This window comes from Drosophila virilis, chromosome 5 (assembly GCF_030788295.1).
Source record: "Drosophila virilis strain 15010-1051.87 chromosome 5, Dvir_AGI_RSII-ME, whole genome shotgun sequence".
Taxonomy (NCBI): Eukaryota; Metazoa; Arthropoda; class Insecta; order Diptera; family Drosophilidae; genus Drosophila; species Drosophila virilis.
In genome coordinates this window covers 21,251,530-21,265,519 of record NC_091547.1, presented here as the reverse complement: position 1 = coordinate 21,265,519, position 13,990 = coordinate 21,251,530, and the positions used below count along the sequence as shown (strand labels likewise).

At 44.5% G+C, this 13,990-nt stretch overlaps 1 protein-coding gene across 6 annotated transcripts in view; it reads left to right on the top strand.

The window, feature by feature from the left end:
* Positions 1 to 11,818, top strand: part of jing (AE binding protein 2 jing) — a 193,473-nt gene extending 181,655 nt beyond the window's left edge. For 4 of the 6 annotated variants that reach the window (XM_070210158.1, XM_070210157.1, XM_032437130.2 and 1 more), the window contains 5 exons: positions 2,658 to 6,491; positions 6,570 to 7,128; positions 7,210 to 7,357; positions 8,400 to 8,577; positions 8,639 to 11,818. In XM_070210158.1, coding sequence (XP_070066259.1) covers positions 2,658 to 6,491; positions 6,570 to 7,128; positions 7,210 to 7,357; positions 8,400 to 8,577; positions 8,639 to 9,170 — 5,251 coding nt within the window. In that variant the 3' untranslated portion in view covers positions 9,171 to 11,818. Of the gene's footprint in view, positions 1 to 2,301; positions 2,552 to 2,657; positions 6,492 to 6,569; positions 7,129 to 7,209; positions 7,358 to 8,399; positions 8,578 to 8,638 lie in introns of those variants that run through there. The other 2 variants (XM_032437132.2, XM_032437133.2) reach the window with 2 other exon arrangements.
* Positions 11,819 to 13,990: the final 2,172 nt, after the last annotated feature.

Genomic DNA, 13,990 nt, shown 5'->3' with positions numbered 1-13,990 from the left:
ACTTATTTGGAGTAGAAATTGTGCAAAGGTTTAAAATGTATAAAAACGAAAAACTAAGGAATACGAGTTCTTCAGATTTCAACAAATGGTTTTTAATAAACAAAGCAAATAACATTCAATGCGAAACAAGAAAATGCAGACTTTTGTGTAAGAAACTTAACTTTTAAAGTAAAGTGCTTATATGTGAAAAATGTTAAAAATTCATTCAAATGAGAATATCACAAAACTGTTATTTAACAGATTTCCTTTTGAATGTGTGGACATTTGTTGATTCCAACTTAAGAGCTCACAAATTTACATGAAATTCTCCTGAAAATATCAAACACTGAAATCTTCTAAGAAAAACTGTGAGAAAAATAAACGATCTTAAGGAACTTAAACAACAAAAAAGACACTTTTTACATTGCTTCTGCTCGTAAATTTATTTGCTGTTAATGCTCGACATTAATAATACAAGAACAAAAAAAATAGTCTGTCTTAAAGGTAAACAAACATTTAACATTAACAAATATATTCATATAACATGCATATGTTTGTATGTATGTGTGTGCCTTTTAGATGTTTGCTTGTTATCTGAATATTAAGGGCAACATAAACGGAAAAACAGAAACCCTTAAGCAGAAACCTCATCAAAGTTAAGACCCTGCTCCCGAACACAGTAAAACAACAACAATAACAGCGGCTTAACATTAATCCCAACTTTTAACGATGCGTTTAACAGGAATGTTAGTTAGCACAGGCAGCAGTAGAGGCAGGTCCGTCCGCCGTCCCGTCAATCCAAAAGTCCAAAACGCCGCAAGTACAGGGAAATTCTACGGTCACATAAAAGGCTAATAAAATATTTTACAAATTCAAAGCCGTCATAAAAATGTCGAAAAAAGAAACAAAACAAAGAACTTTATATGAAAATTCAAAATCAAGTGCAATCAGCAGTGACAACAACAACAACAGCAACAGCAACAAAAGCAAATACAGCGACTGCATACAAAATACAAAAAAAATACATACATATACTAAAGCAAATAAAAAAAAAAAAACAAACTGACAAGCGAATGGGCAAAGAGCGCAGCACAAGTGCATATGTTAATATGCCTGTGTATGTGTGTGCGTGCGTGTGTGTGCGTGCGTGCGTGTGAGTGTGTGAAAAAGCCTCACGCTCAACGCTTTTTATTAATTCTGTTAAATATGCACACATAAAAAAAAACAGAAACAAGAATTTCAAACAAACTCCGCGAAGGGTGAAGGGTGGAGGGGGGGGTTCACAAAAGCAACGGCGCTGCTGCAGCGCTGCCTACGTGCAAGTCGCCGTTGCCGTCGCAGTCCATATTCCACTCTGTACCCCCCTCCCTCCCTGTCGCATGGACAACACAAAACGGCACTCTGCCTGCCTGCCTGCGCCTCTGCTACCTGAAACTGAAATTTTCCCGCATTAGAATGCTCGCGTTCCTTGTTGTTGTTGTTGTTGTTGTTGGTTGGTTGGTTGCACGCGGACGACGACGTCGACAGACAATCAGCGGGACAGGCGGATAGGCAGAGAAACACAGACGGACAGCACAGAAAGCAGCAGCAGCAGCAGCAGCGACAACAACAACAACGAGGAAAAAAAACACGCTGGCAAAAGGGCATGGAATGGGAGTTGATTTTATTTTTCTTCCTTTTCGGCTGCTGCTTCTTCGCGTTATGCTGTGTGTAGTATTATTTTTTTTGTTTACCTTATGCTTTCGTTTATCGACCCGTTTTTGGTTTTGTGTGTTTTTGTGTGCTACATATGCGTTTCTTTCGCTCTTTCGCTCGGTCTCTTATTCGTTCGTTTGCTCGCGTGCGCCGCTCTCACAGCAACAGCAGCAGCATAATCGCAGCCTGCATGCTTATGTATCTTGTCTCTCTCTCTCTCTCGCCTTTTTCCATTGCTTGCTCGCTCTGGTTTCTTAATTTTACTTCACAAAAGGCACTAATAGGACGTTTGTTTTCTTATTTGTTTGTCAAGTGTGTGTAAAGAACATACATTTGTGCACGTCATTTTAATCTCTATCAAAAACCCTGTATTTAATTAAATTGACGTGCATTAACATACTATTTTAACATAACATTACACTGTGGCCCTTAACATTTCAAATACAAGCGCCATGGCTTGACCAGTCCATAGCAAGCAGCTTCGGCGCGCCGTGCTGTTAGCGTGCTGCATGCCGTTTTCGATTGTTTGGGAAATTTCACAGCTGTTGTGGCCATTGTGAACGCTTTTAACAGCGCGCTAGTGATGCGCGTTGCGTTCAACACTGTTAGCTAACAGCAAATAAAAAACAAGTCGAATGAAAAAAAAACCTTAACGAATTGTTATTGTGATTATTATGTTTGTGCTTGTGGTGGCCAGAGAAATGCAGCGAACATGAATTAAAGTGCACATGAAATGTGTGCCACATAAAATTCATTGGCTGCACTTGTGGGGCAACGGCAACGGCAACAACACGCGTCAGAGGTTGCCCCCATCAAAAATAACACACACAGCGTCCGCCTGCCAGAAGGTGTGGCTGTAGCGCATTCATATTTGTTGGTATTTGTTGGCTCTTGAATTGTTTTTTTTTTTTATTTTTATTTTATACTCTTTTTTTTCTATCCGTTCTCATGCATTTTCTTCGATATTTTGTTGTGCTTTGCAGCGGCGTTGCCACCTCGCTAAGCTGCGCGGATTCCAGCACAGGCTCCAGTGAGGATGCATCCGAGCCCGGCTCACCGTACAGTGCGCACTCGCTATTGAGCGACGAGCAGCAGCTTAACAAAATGCCGCCACAAATACTCAGCGCTGCCGCAGGCAGCAGCAGCAGCAGCAACAACAACAACAATAATACTGCGACAGCAACAGCAACTGCTGCACCAACAGCAGCAGCAGCTGCAACCACAGCGAATGCAATTAGAAGCAACAGCAACACTGCCAAAATCACAGCCACAGCAACAACAGCAACAGCAATCACACAACGCAGCAGCAGCAACAACAGCAACACGACGCCGCCTACGCTGCAATGGCCCTGGAACACGAGCCTGGGCAGCACCTCAACAGCTGTGCCTGCTGCTGCCAGCGCCGCAGCCGCAGTCGCCTCGAAGAAGCGCGCCGCTGTCAACAGCAGCAACAGCAACGGCAGCAACAGCAGCAACGATGCCAGCGGCTTGGCCTGCATCGCTGTGGCGCCCAAGAAGTTGCGCGCGGATTTGCAGAGCGGCAGCAACAGCAACAACAGCGGCGACAAAAGACTGAAAGCAGCTGCCCTGGAGGAGTCACAGACCAAGATCACGGGCTTCTTCAAGTCGCAAATGAAGGCGACGCCGGGCAAGCTGTCGGCGACGCCGTCGCCGCCGCCGCCACAAGCAACAGCCACGCCCAGCACGCTGACAATGAGCACGCCAGCAACAACAGCCTCGCTAAACAAATACTTTAACATACTCTCGCAGCTCAATGAGCAAAAGCAGCAGCAGCAACAGCAGCAGCAGCAACAACAGCAGCAACAACAGCAGCAGCAGCAGCAACAGTTGCAGCAGCAACAGTTGCAGCCCAAGCTAACAACAGCTGCTGCGACTGCTGCGACATTGCCCGTGCCAGCGCTCAAGAAAATCGAACGCAGCAGCAAGCAGCCCGCCAAAATTGCCCAAGTGGCGCCCAATTTACGCAAGACGCCCAGCAGCAACAGTCACGCCCACAACACACATGCCGCCGCCCACTCGGGCACCGGCAAATCGCCCGCCAAAAAGCACGTGGCCATTGCGCCGCGCACGCCCGAAATGAAGCAGCAGCAGCAACAGCAGCAACAATTGCAGCTGCAGGCCTCCAAGACGCTGCTCGCAGCAGCTGCCTATCGCGCGCCCCACAACAGCAGCAGCAACAACAACAACAGCAACAGCAGCAGCAGCAGCAGCAATGCCAACAACAACAACAACAGCAACAGCAGCAACACGACAACAACAATTGCTGCCAAGCCCTGCCAGAAGCTGCAGCCCGCTGCCGTAGCGCCCACAGCCACGCCCACGCCCAGCCCCACGCTATATCAGCTGCCGGTGCAGCTGCCCAATTTGGTGCATCTGCCGCCGCAGCTCGCCGCCGCCGCCAACATAATGCAGCTGAACAATGTGGCCAAAGCGGCCGTCGCCGCCGCTGCCAGCAACAATGCGGCTGCAGCAGCTGCCTCTGCGCAGGCGGCACAAGCGGCAGCCGCCCAATACTTTCTGAACGGCACCGTCTTCAAGCTGCAGCAGGTGACAACGGCAACCACGGCGACGGCAACAACTGCCACAGCAGCAGCGACCAGTGCGGCCGGCGTCAATCCCTTTGGCCTGCTCAGCGCCAACGAGCTGCAGGAGCTGCTGCTCAAGCAACAGCAGCAGCAGCAGCAACAGTTGCAGCTGCAGCAAGCGGCGGCTGTTAAAGCAGCAGCTGCGGCTGCCACGCCCACTGCGAATGGTACTACCAACTTGCAGGAGCTGTTTCAGCAGCAAATAGCCGCAGCCATTGCCGCACAGCAGCAGCAGCAGCAGCAGCAACAACATCAGCAGCAGCAGCAGCAGCAGCAACACCAACAGCAGCAATTTCAGCGCTTGGGCGCCGCCGCCGCAGCGCAGCCCGTTTTTATGGCCACGCCCGCGGGCCTGCTGCTGAATGCGGCCACGCTGCCGGCCATGTTGGCACAGGCGGCGGCAGCAATTGCTGCTAACAGTCAGCAGCAACAGCAGAAAGTAGCTGCCGCTGTGGCCCTGCAGCATCAGCAGCAGCAGCAACATCATCAACAACAGCAACAAGCGCTGCCTGCGCTGCAGCCCATACCCGCCTTGAGTTCCATATTTGAGCCTGCCACCGAGCAGCAGCAACAGTTGCAGCTGCAGCAACAGCAGCTGGCGCAGTTGCTGTTCTCACATCAGCAGCAGCAACAACAGCAGCAGCAGCAACAACACCACCAGCAGCAGCAGCAACAACAACAACAACAACTTATCACTGCCACACAGCCTCCGCCGCTGACTGCTGCGAACAGCAGCAACACTGCCAGCAGCAACAGCAATGCCTCGAATACTTTAAGCAACAACAGCAACACTGCCCTGCTGCCGCAGCAACAACAGCAGCAGCAGCAACAGCAACAACAGCAACAACAACAGCAACAACGTGCCATCATCAAGGGTCCGCCCCCGCTGGTAACCATCTCGACCGCCTCCTCCCTCAGCACAGCTGCTGCCAAGTCACGTGCGCTGCCCGCCGCCCTGGCCAAGCCCTATCAGAAGCGAGCGCCGCCCACGCAACAGCAGCAGCAGCAGCAGCCGCCACTTAGCAAAACCAAATATGCAGCAATTGCCACGCCCACAACGCCGCCTCCTCTGGTGCCGACCAGCACGGGGGCTGCTGCTGCCGCCGCCAACAAGGAGCTGCAGCAACTGCGCAAAGGTGCCACGCCCGCAGCAACAACAACAACGCCCACGCCGCCGCTGGTAAGCATAGCGCCCGCCAAGCTGACGCCAACGCTCAGCATGGCCAAGCAGCAGCAACAGCAGCAGCAACAGCTGCTGTCGCAACAGCAACAGTTGCCGCCAGCAGCAGCAGCGGCAGCAACAGTTGGCAAGATCTCAAGCACCGCTGATCTCTTTGATCTGGTCAAGAACTCAAATGGCGCCATCAGCATTGTGGGCAAGACCACAGCCACTGCCACGGCCATGTGCACAACTCCCGCCCCCAGTCCGTTGACGCCGCTGCCCTTCAGTTCGCCCAGCAGCAATAGCAATAGCAATTGCAACAGCAACAGCAATTCGCAGCAATCGCATCGCGCCTCGCCCGCACTCTCCACACACTCGTCCAGCACACTGTCCGCCTTTGGCAAATCCCTGGTGGCCATCAAGTCGGAGCCCATGGAGGAGTCAACCACGCCGCCGCCGCCGCTGTCCAGCACGCCCAAGCCGCACAGCTTTGCCGGGCAGCTGCCCAATGCACGACGCGTGGAGCCCCACAAGCACGAGCTGCTCGCCGAGTGCAGCGGTGGCGGCTCCAACTCCAACTGCAGCAGCAGCTACACCAGCAGCAGCTCGGTGAGCAGCGCCGCGGATCTCTCGCTGGAGGCATCGACGCCCGCCTCGCTCAGCTCGGCGCCATCGCCGGCGGCGAGCAACAGCAGCAGCAGCAGCAGCAGCCAGACGCAGCAGATGAGCTCGCCGGAGGGACATGCCAGCCAGCAGGATATGCTCAGCGAGCTGGTCACCTCCTGCAATTCTAGCGGCACCGAAGACTGCTCCCAGGCAGCCATAACGCCGCCAGCAGCCGCCGAGGTAGCAACAGTTGCTGCGACTGCCGTCACAACAGCAACTGGCGGCGGCAGCAGCAGCAGCAGCGGCAGCAGCAACTACGACGAGGAAGATGACAAATCGGTGGCCTCCTCCGAGACGGCCACGCACAAGCGACTGACGCCCGAATCCGGCATTGGCGGCAGCCTCAGCAACAGCGAGAGCAGCAACTCCATAGCGGATGCCATGTAAGTGACAGCAGCAGCAGCAGCAGCAGCAGCAACAACAGGTCGATCTAATTGGGTTTTACTCTTTCGTAATCGCAGCTCCTCGAAATCGGTTTGCCCGCCCGCCTCGGCCAGCAGCAACAGCTGCAACGCCTCCGACAGCAACTCGTTGGCCAGCAATGCGCCCTCACCCGCCTCGCCCAGCAACAACAGCAACAGCAACGACGATTGCTCCGCCTCATCGCCAGCCTGCTTGGCTGTGGCCAGCCCGAGCACCATGGTGGATACAACATTGGCCGAAAGCGCCAGCAAATTGATGCCCAAGTGCGCCATTTCGCCGATTCTGTCACAGCCCAAGACGATACGCTTTCCGGCCGGCGCTGGAGCAGGAGCCAAGGGAGCGAAGCGGCATGATGGCGTCTGCTATTGGGACAAGTGCAACAAGAAGCATGAGAGCAACTCGAAACTCTTGGACCATATGCAGACGCATCATGTCAACACGCAGACGGGTCCCTTCGCCTGCCTCTGGGTGGGCTGTAAGGTGTACAATAAGGAGTCCTGCTCCCGTCGCTGGCTGGAGCGCCATGTGCTCTCGCACGGCGGCTCCAAGCAATTCAAGTGTATCGTCGAAGGCTGCGGCCTGCGCTTTGGCTCACAGGTAAGTAAAGAACCAAAATACCAACAATTATCAATGCCAGTTCGGCCTCTAACCCGGCTCTCTCTATCTATTCCCCCGTAGCTGGCACTGCAGAAGCATGTGAACAATCACTTCAATGCCACGGACAATGCCAAGGAGAGCACCAGCAAACGCACCTCCGATCCGCCGGTGCCCAAGCAGCTGCGCAAGAATGGCAAAAAGCTGCGATATCGCCGGCAACCCTTCTCAGGTGAGTGCCGCTGCTTGCGAAGTGGGCAACATTTCGATTCTATAGAAATATATACAGAAAACTGGAAATCATTCAAACTGGCTTTCGGATCAGTTTAGAGTCAGCATATTTCAAAAATCGTTCAATTTTTTTTAAAATTAATATGCTATCGATTATTAATTATTGCTATTAGCTGAGGCTAGCGATAAGTTTAGCTATCGATAACTATATTTACTGCTTTTTATCGATAACTTAAGCCAGCTTTAGATAAATTTGCAGAAACAAATGAAATTATCGATAAATCTTGTGTTGGTATTAATAAATAAATTTTGTGACAAATTTATCGTGCAATAAGTACATATAAATAATATTTACCGAAAGCTAAGGATAGCTATAGATTATTCAGTTTTGAGATATATATTTCGTTTCAAAGTACAAAATATCGAATATGAATATGATTTAAATCGTATTATCGACTATTAAGTAGACCAATTTCTAACCTGAAACAAACTGTATAATCGACTGCTTTGATTGTTTTTTAACTATGAAAAGTATCGAATACGGATGATAAAGGTAAGGCGAAAATACTGATTTATCGATCTTTATATTGAGCCCTATCGATGGATAAAAAACATGGAAAGAATTTGCTTTTCCTAAATCTATCTAATCATAACTTCAGCATCATTTAAATGCTATGTAAATGGAACTTTACACCAGATTGATTTCGATAAGTTGCAATCGAATACATCTCTTTTTTTTTTTTTTTTAATTATGATTTGTCTGAACCCATTGAGGCGCCATGAAAGTTGCGATAACAGCAAACAATATATTCAAAATCGATAAATGTTCAATAATTTGAATCGACAAATATTCGATTACACTTTCCGTTTAAATGTGTTTGAAATTCGATTAGACATGATTTCTCATTTTTGAGTGCTTGAATCTGTGTTGAAATATTGATTATTCAATTATTTGTGTTCATGCTCTGTGTATTTTTTTATTTGTCGATAAATATGCCATTTAAAATTGTACCAAATCTAATTATGGCCTTTTATTGCCGCAGCGCGCATGTTCGACTTCTTCGACACGGGCATCATGGAGGGACTGCAGCATCGGCTGCGCCAGATCAGCACGCTGACCAACGGAGCCCAGGCCATCACGTTCCAGGGACAGTGCCTGATGCGGCGGCGCAACAGTCGAGGCGGGAGCGAGTGCTTTGTGCGCTGGTCACCGCGTGAAATGTGAGTTCTAATAAATTCCAAGTGGGCAGATTTATATTCATATCTATCTGTGTCTATTTAGCATCTCGGATGAGTGGCTGCCGGAGTGCCCGAATCGGACACGCCAGCACACCAAAGTGCTGCACATCAAGCACATGCGTCCGGCGGAGAAGACGCGCATCGACAGTCTGCTGAGCACAGCCTATAGATTGCGCTACGATGCGCAGCTCTTTGCGGATGATTACAACGTAAACGAGCAGCAGCTGCAGCTGCAACAGCAGCAGCAGCAGATGCAAATGGAGGAGGAGCTCAGCGGCAGTGATTGTGCCGAGAGCGATGCTGATGAGGAGGAGGAGGAGGAAGATGATGAAGATGATGACGACGACGATGATGATGATGATGAGGACGACGGCGTCTCGGGCACAATCAGCTCGAGCAGCGGCACCGTCTCCAGCTATCAGCAGGTGCTCAGCATAGCAAAGCTGCAAATGCAACAGCGACGCAAGCATCCGCGCAAGCCGCCCAAGTCGACAGCAGCCACAGCCACAGGCACAGGCGCAGCGACGATAAAAGTGGAAGAGCTGGTGCCCACAGATGCCCTGGTGCCCATTTAGAAAGTATTTACAAAGCCCACACACACGCCCCACACACACACCCGCAAGGACAAACGAGTAAACAGTGACAAGTAGTTTATAGATTTTTTTATAAGGCCACTCAAACAAACCCAAAACTATCATAAACATGCACACATACACATGCATACTATATCATAAGATCGTGTAACATACATATACATATATATATATATATATACATATATGCCCGCTTGCAGTTTTTAGATAAATCCCGCAAAATGACCATAGCAAATGTACATAGAAATCGCTTCAATATCAAACCCAAAAAACAAATTTTAGAGTTTTTGTGTAAACCCTTGTTTTAAATTAAATTTAAATTTTATTTTATGTTGCTGAAGACAAATATATCTAGCCTATATATACCGCATAAACTTAATTAGTTTTAAGCATAACATTTATAACAACTTTATGTAAATTGTGAACTGCCTGAGAGAAGAGGAAGAGAGCCTAGGACACCGCCGCAGACAAGACTTTATTTAAACATATTTATCATCTTCATTATAGTTTAGGCTTAGGCTTTTATTGTTTTTCCCTTAACTTAGACCCAAACATTTTACTGTATTCGAAAAACTTCCAAAACGCACAAACAACATCAACAACAACAACAACAACAACATGAATAAGACTTGAAGCATTTATCGCTATATAATTAAACTATAATTAAACGAATTCATGTACTCAATTCGAAGAGCAATGCAAAACAGTTTTAAGTTCGTTTTAGCAAAACAGCCGCAAGCGAAAGCAAACATTTAGAAACAACAAAATATTAAGTAATAATATTTTAAACAAATTAATTTAGTCCAAATTTTGTATGTAATTGTCGTCTAGTTCGTTTTCCGAGTAACTTCTGTGTAAATATTTAAAAGTAATTAATTAATTTGCGTAAGCATTACACGTAAACAATTTGAATTAGAAAACAAAAATAAAAAAAAACCATTACAAGCTATTTTTTTTTTTTTTTGTTTGTGTTGTTTGGTAAACATTTAATTTCGTTTATTTGTTTAACTAACTTTGTTTTGTATTAACTTATTGTTGGTTTGGTTTTTATGTATGTACACAGATTTGTTTGTTGATTTTTAACACACAGTCACTTATGTCACAAGGTCAAGGTCAATGTCAATGTCAAGTTCAAGTCAAATCTAGCAGAGTTCGCCTTAAACAATAGTTATTTAATTGAATTTGTAAGTGTTTAAAGTTTATAAACTTAACCTAAAGTAAGTTATGCAAATCACAAAAATACTTATAAAAAGGAATATAATACCCTATCAAGTACTCAACACTGCCAAAGCGAAATGAATACAACAACAGCAACAACAACAACAACAACAACAAACAGTTTAAGATCGACTGATAAATGTATAAATTAAAACTTAAAGATCATTTATATATACATACATATATATATATATATATATACATAGGTCTGATTTCGCACAAAGCTTTTTCATATGTTGCAATAACAATAATAAGGCATATAGCAATTCCAAATAAGTATATTAACTATAAATAAACAATATATGTGTGTGTTGTAGCCCTATACTCGAAGACTTAGTAATGCTTGGTTAGTTAGTACCCTTCCCGCCCCGTAGGCCCCGCTAGCCTGCCCATGTCTATTTCGAGTACTTAAACTAGTTTTAAGCGTCTAGCTGCAAACTGTATACAAGAATCATATGCAAGCATATACCATACATCAAATATATATATATATATATATATAGAGAGAGAAAGATATAGATATATATGTGCGTAGTTAACATGCCTTCAAGTCCGGGCATAAGTTTTATGGCATAATATTATGATACTTCCGTTCAACTAATTTGTTTTTAAATGGATGAGGCAAAAGTTGCATTTTGTAAATGTTGTAGGCTATTCATATATATATATATATACTATATATATATAAAGAAAAGAAATTGAAAGCAATACCTTTTAACAATCGCCTATATAAGGTTCGGAGTTCAAGCAAATATTTTTCGGATTGCCTAACATGAGATTCTTCGATATTTTGTACCGCAAAGAAAACGTAATGAGAGAAAATTCAAATTGAAAAAAAAAAAATATATATATATATATAAGGATATATATATATATTTAAAGATATATAAAACTACCTCAGATTTTTGCAAAACAAAACAAAAATTAAAAAAATAAAAAGAAAAAAGAAAATACAAAGTACATAGGAATTTTTCGAGACAAGTTTTCTAAAGAACCTTAATGATAGACACTATATTTAATATATGGTTAGCTGTCGTCAAATTCAGCCGAACAAGGGAACGTATACAAAGCAACAACAACAACAACAACAACAAAAACAACAAAAACATTGAATATAAAGAAAGACAAATTAAGTACTCATAATACTTAGGTTAAAAATATAAAAAAAAAAAATAAAAAACAGCATATTTTGCGTATTTTGCTAATATTATGTAAGCGCAATTCTTAGAATACTTAAGCTCCAGTTCTAGAACTTCCCAAAACTGTTTTTGAACATTTCTCGATTTCCACACTGCCCGAAAATCATCGAAAGATTCCATTTAACTTCCAATTTGCGAAAACCTTTTTTCCAAAACCAAAAAAAAAAATACAACAACAACCTTTGCCTTCTTAATGCCATTTCGTTTTGTACATAGTTAATGATATACAAGGAATCCAATTATATATATATAAATATATATATATATCATAAAGTAAATTACCAATAATGCAAGCGCTTTAATAAATTAAAAACAAAAATCAAGCATTACAAAATACTAATTAAAAAAATCAATTTCAAGTTAGCAAAGCAAATGAAGAACATACGTCTGTATCGTATTTCAGAACCTATGAATTATTTTAGAGCTCGCCAAGCAAACAAATTTGATTTTACATACAGTTTCTGGCCGAGAGACCAGGCCAACTAATGTAATCAAAGCAACATTCTTTGAAAGAAGATATAGATATAGATATAGATATATATATATATATATATACCTATATATATATTATATAAACTCTACATATACACAATTTAGTATGTACAAGTGGAACAGACAGTAACAGAAACATGTAAACGCTGAGAAGAGAAAATATATAGAGGCAAGAAATATTGAACAAGTTGGCGTATTATTTTAGTTAAGTGCAAAAAGGTAAGTATCTTTAACTATTTGTGCTTCTAAGCCACATTCCCATCGTTTGGCACTCAAGGTCCTCTGAAAATTGTCCCTGAATGCATGATTTTTGTTCCAGCAGCCGTTTTACATTAACAGCACCTTAGCAGCCCGCTTTACAGCACTCCTCTTACATGAACAGCAGTGTTAACAGCCGGCTGTGCAGCATCCCTTTAACATGCGCTGCAGCTGCTACTTAACAGTCGACTGTTATGCATGTTAGCAGCAAGCTAACATTTATGCCCCTTGCGCGTATGCAATGAAAATTTGTTTTCGAATTTTTGTCGACCTGCTGCTGTTTCTGTTCGCCTGGTACTTCAGCCAAATTTTCATATAAATCTCGTCCGGACAGCCGAAACCAACGGCGCCCCTTGAGGGTATGCAATGAAATTTTGTTCTGCTAATTTTTTGTCGACTTGCTTGTCATTTCTGTTTGCCTGGTATTTCAGCCGAATTTTTAGAAAAATCTCGTTACACAGCGACCGCGACTTAGTGTCATTGCGACCGTTAATATTTGAAAATTCATTGCACACAGTGTACAAAATCCGCGATATCTCGGTAACTACAAGGACGATTTGGATGTCCTTTGGCCAGTTGATAGTCCTTAAATATACGGTTTATTTGAACAAGGACTTGTCGGGATACGCAAGGATACGGCCGAGATAAAGCTCATTTTCTTTACAAAAAGATGTCCTTATGTCAGCCCTCCGTGAAGGATTTTCGTCCTTATGACTTTATACTCGGAATGGGCACCACAAACACTGTGTGTTGGCCGAAGGACATCAGGATGACCATTAAAATGGCCAAGTTATGGCCAAATTTCTATTCCATGCAGTAGAGCATATTTTTCAGAAAAACAGCCATAACTCGGTCATATCCTTGCGGATTTTCAAAGGACATGCTGCGTTGGACTCGTAAGGACCAGCCGCATCGATCTGCATCAAAAAATTGGGGGGTCATCTAAGAATCCAGGACTTGTCGAAATTTCAGTTGCGGGCGGCACGAAAATAGACCAAAAACACTAAATCCTTGATATCTAGGAAACTACAAGGACGATTTTGATGTCCTTTGGCCAGATGATAGCCCTGGTCCAAACAATTCATTTGACATATGACTCGCCAGGATACGCAAGGATACGGCCGAAATATAGGCTATTTTTAGTTACGAAAATTGACATATTTGCTCCGCCATCTGAAGGACTTTCGTCCTTTTTTTTGCTAATCCTTAAATGGGATCGCAAGAGCTATATACTGGCCAAAGGACATCCCGATAGTCCTTCAAATGGCCGAGTTAGGTCGGATTTTTTCGATTTTGGGCACTTTTGCGACCAAACCCCTTGACAAATTTTTAACGAAATTTTTTGTCGAATCCTGGAAATTCTTGAATGCCAATCGATAGTTCTGCTTTCCACGAGTTCAAAAAGGCATATCCTTTCGAAATCCTGCAGGATTTGGCCGAGTTATGGCTTAAAACAAAATGTCCTTTTCGGAAAAATAGCCATAATTCGGCCAAATCCTGGCGTATCCTGACGAGTCATGGGTCACATGATGCGTATTGTCCAGGACCATCAAATGGCCAAAGGACATGCAATTCGTCCTGGTAGTTTTCGATTTATTCAGGATTTTGATTCTTAATAAATGTCCTTTTAGGTAG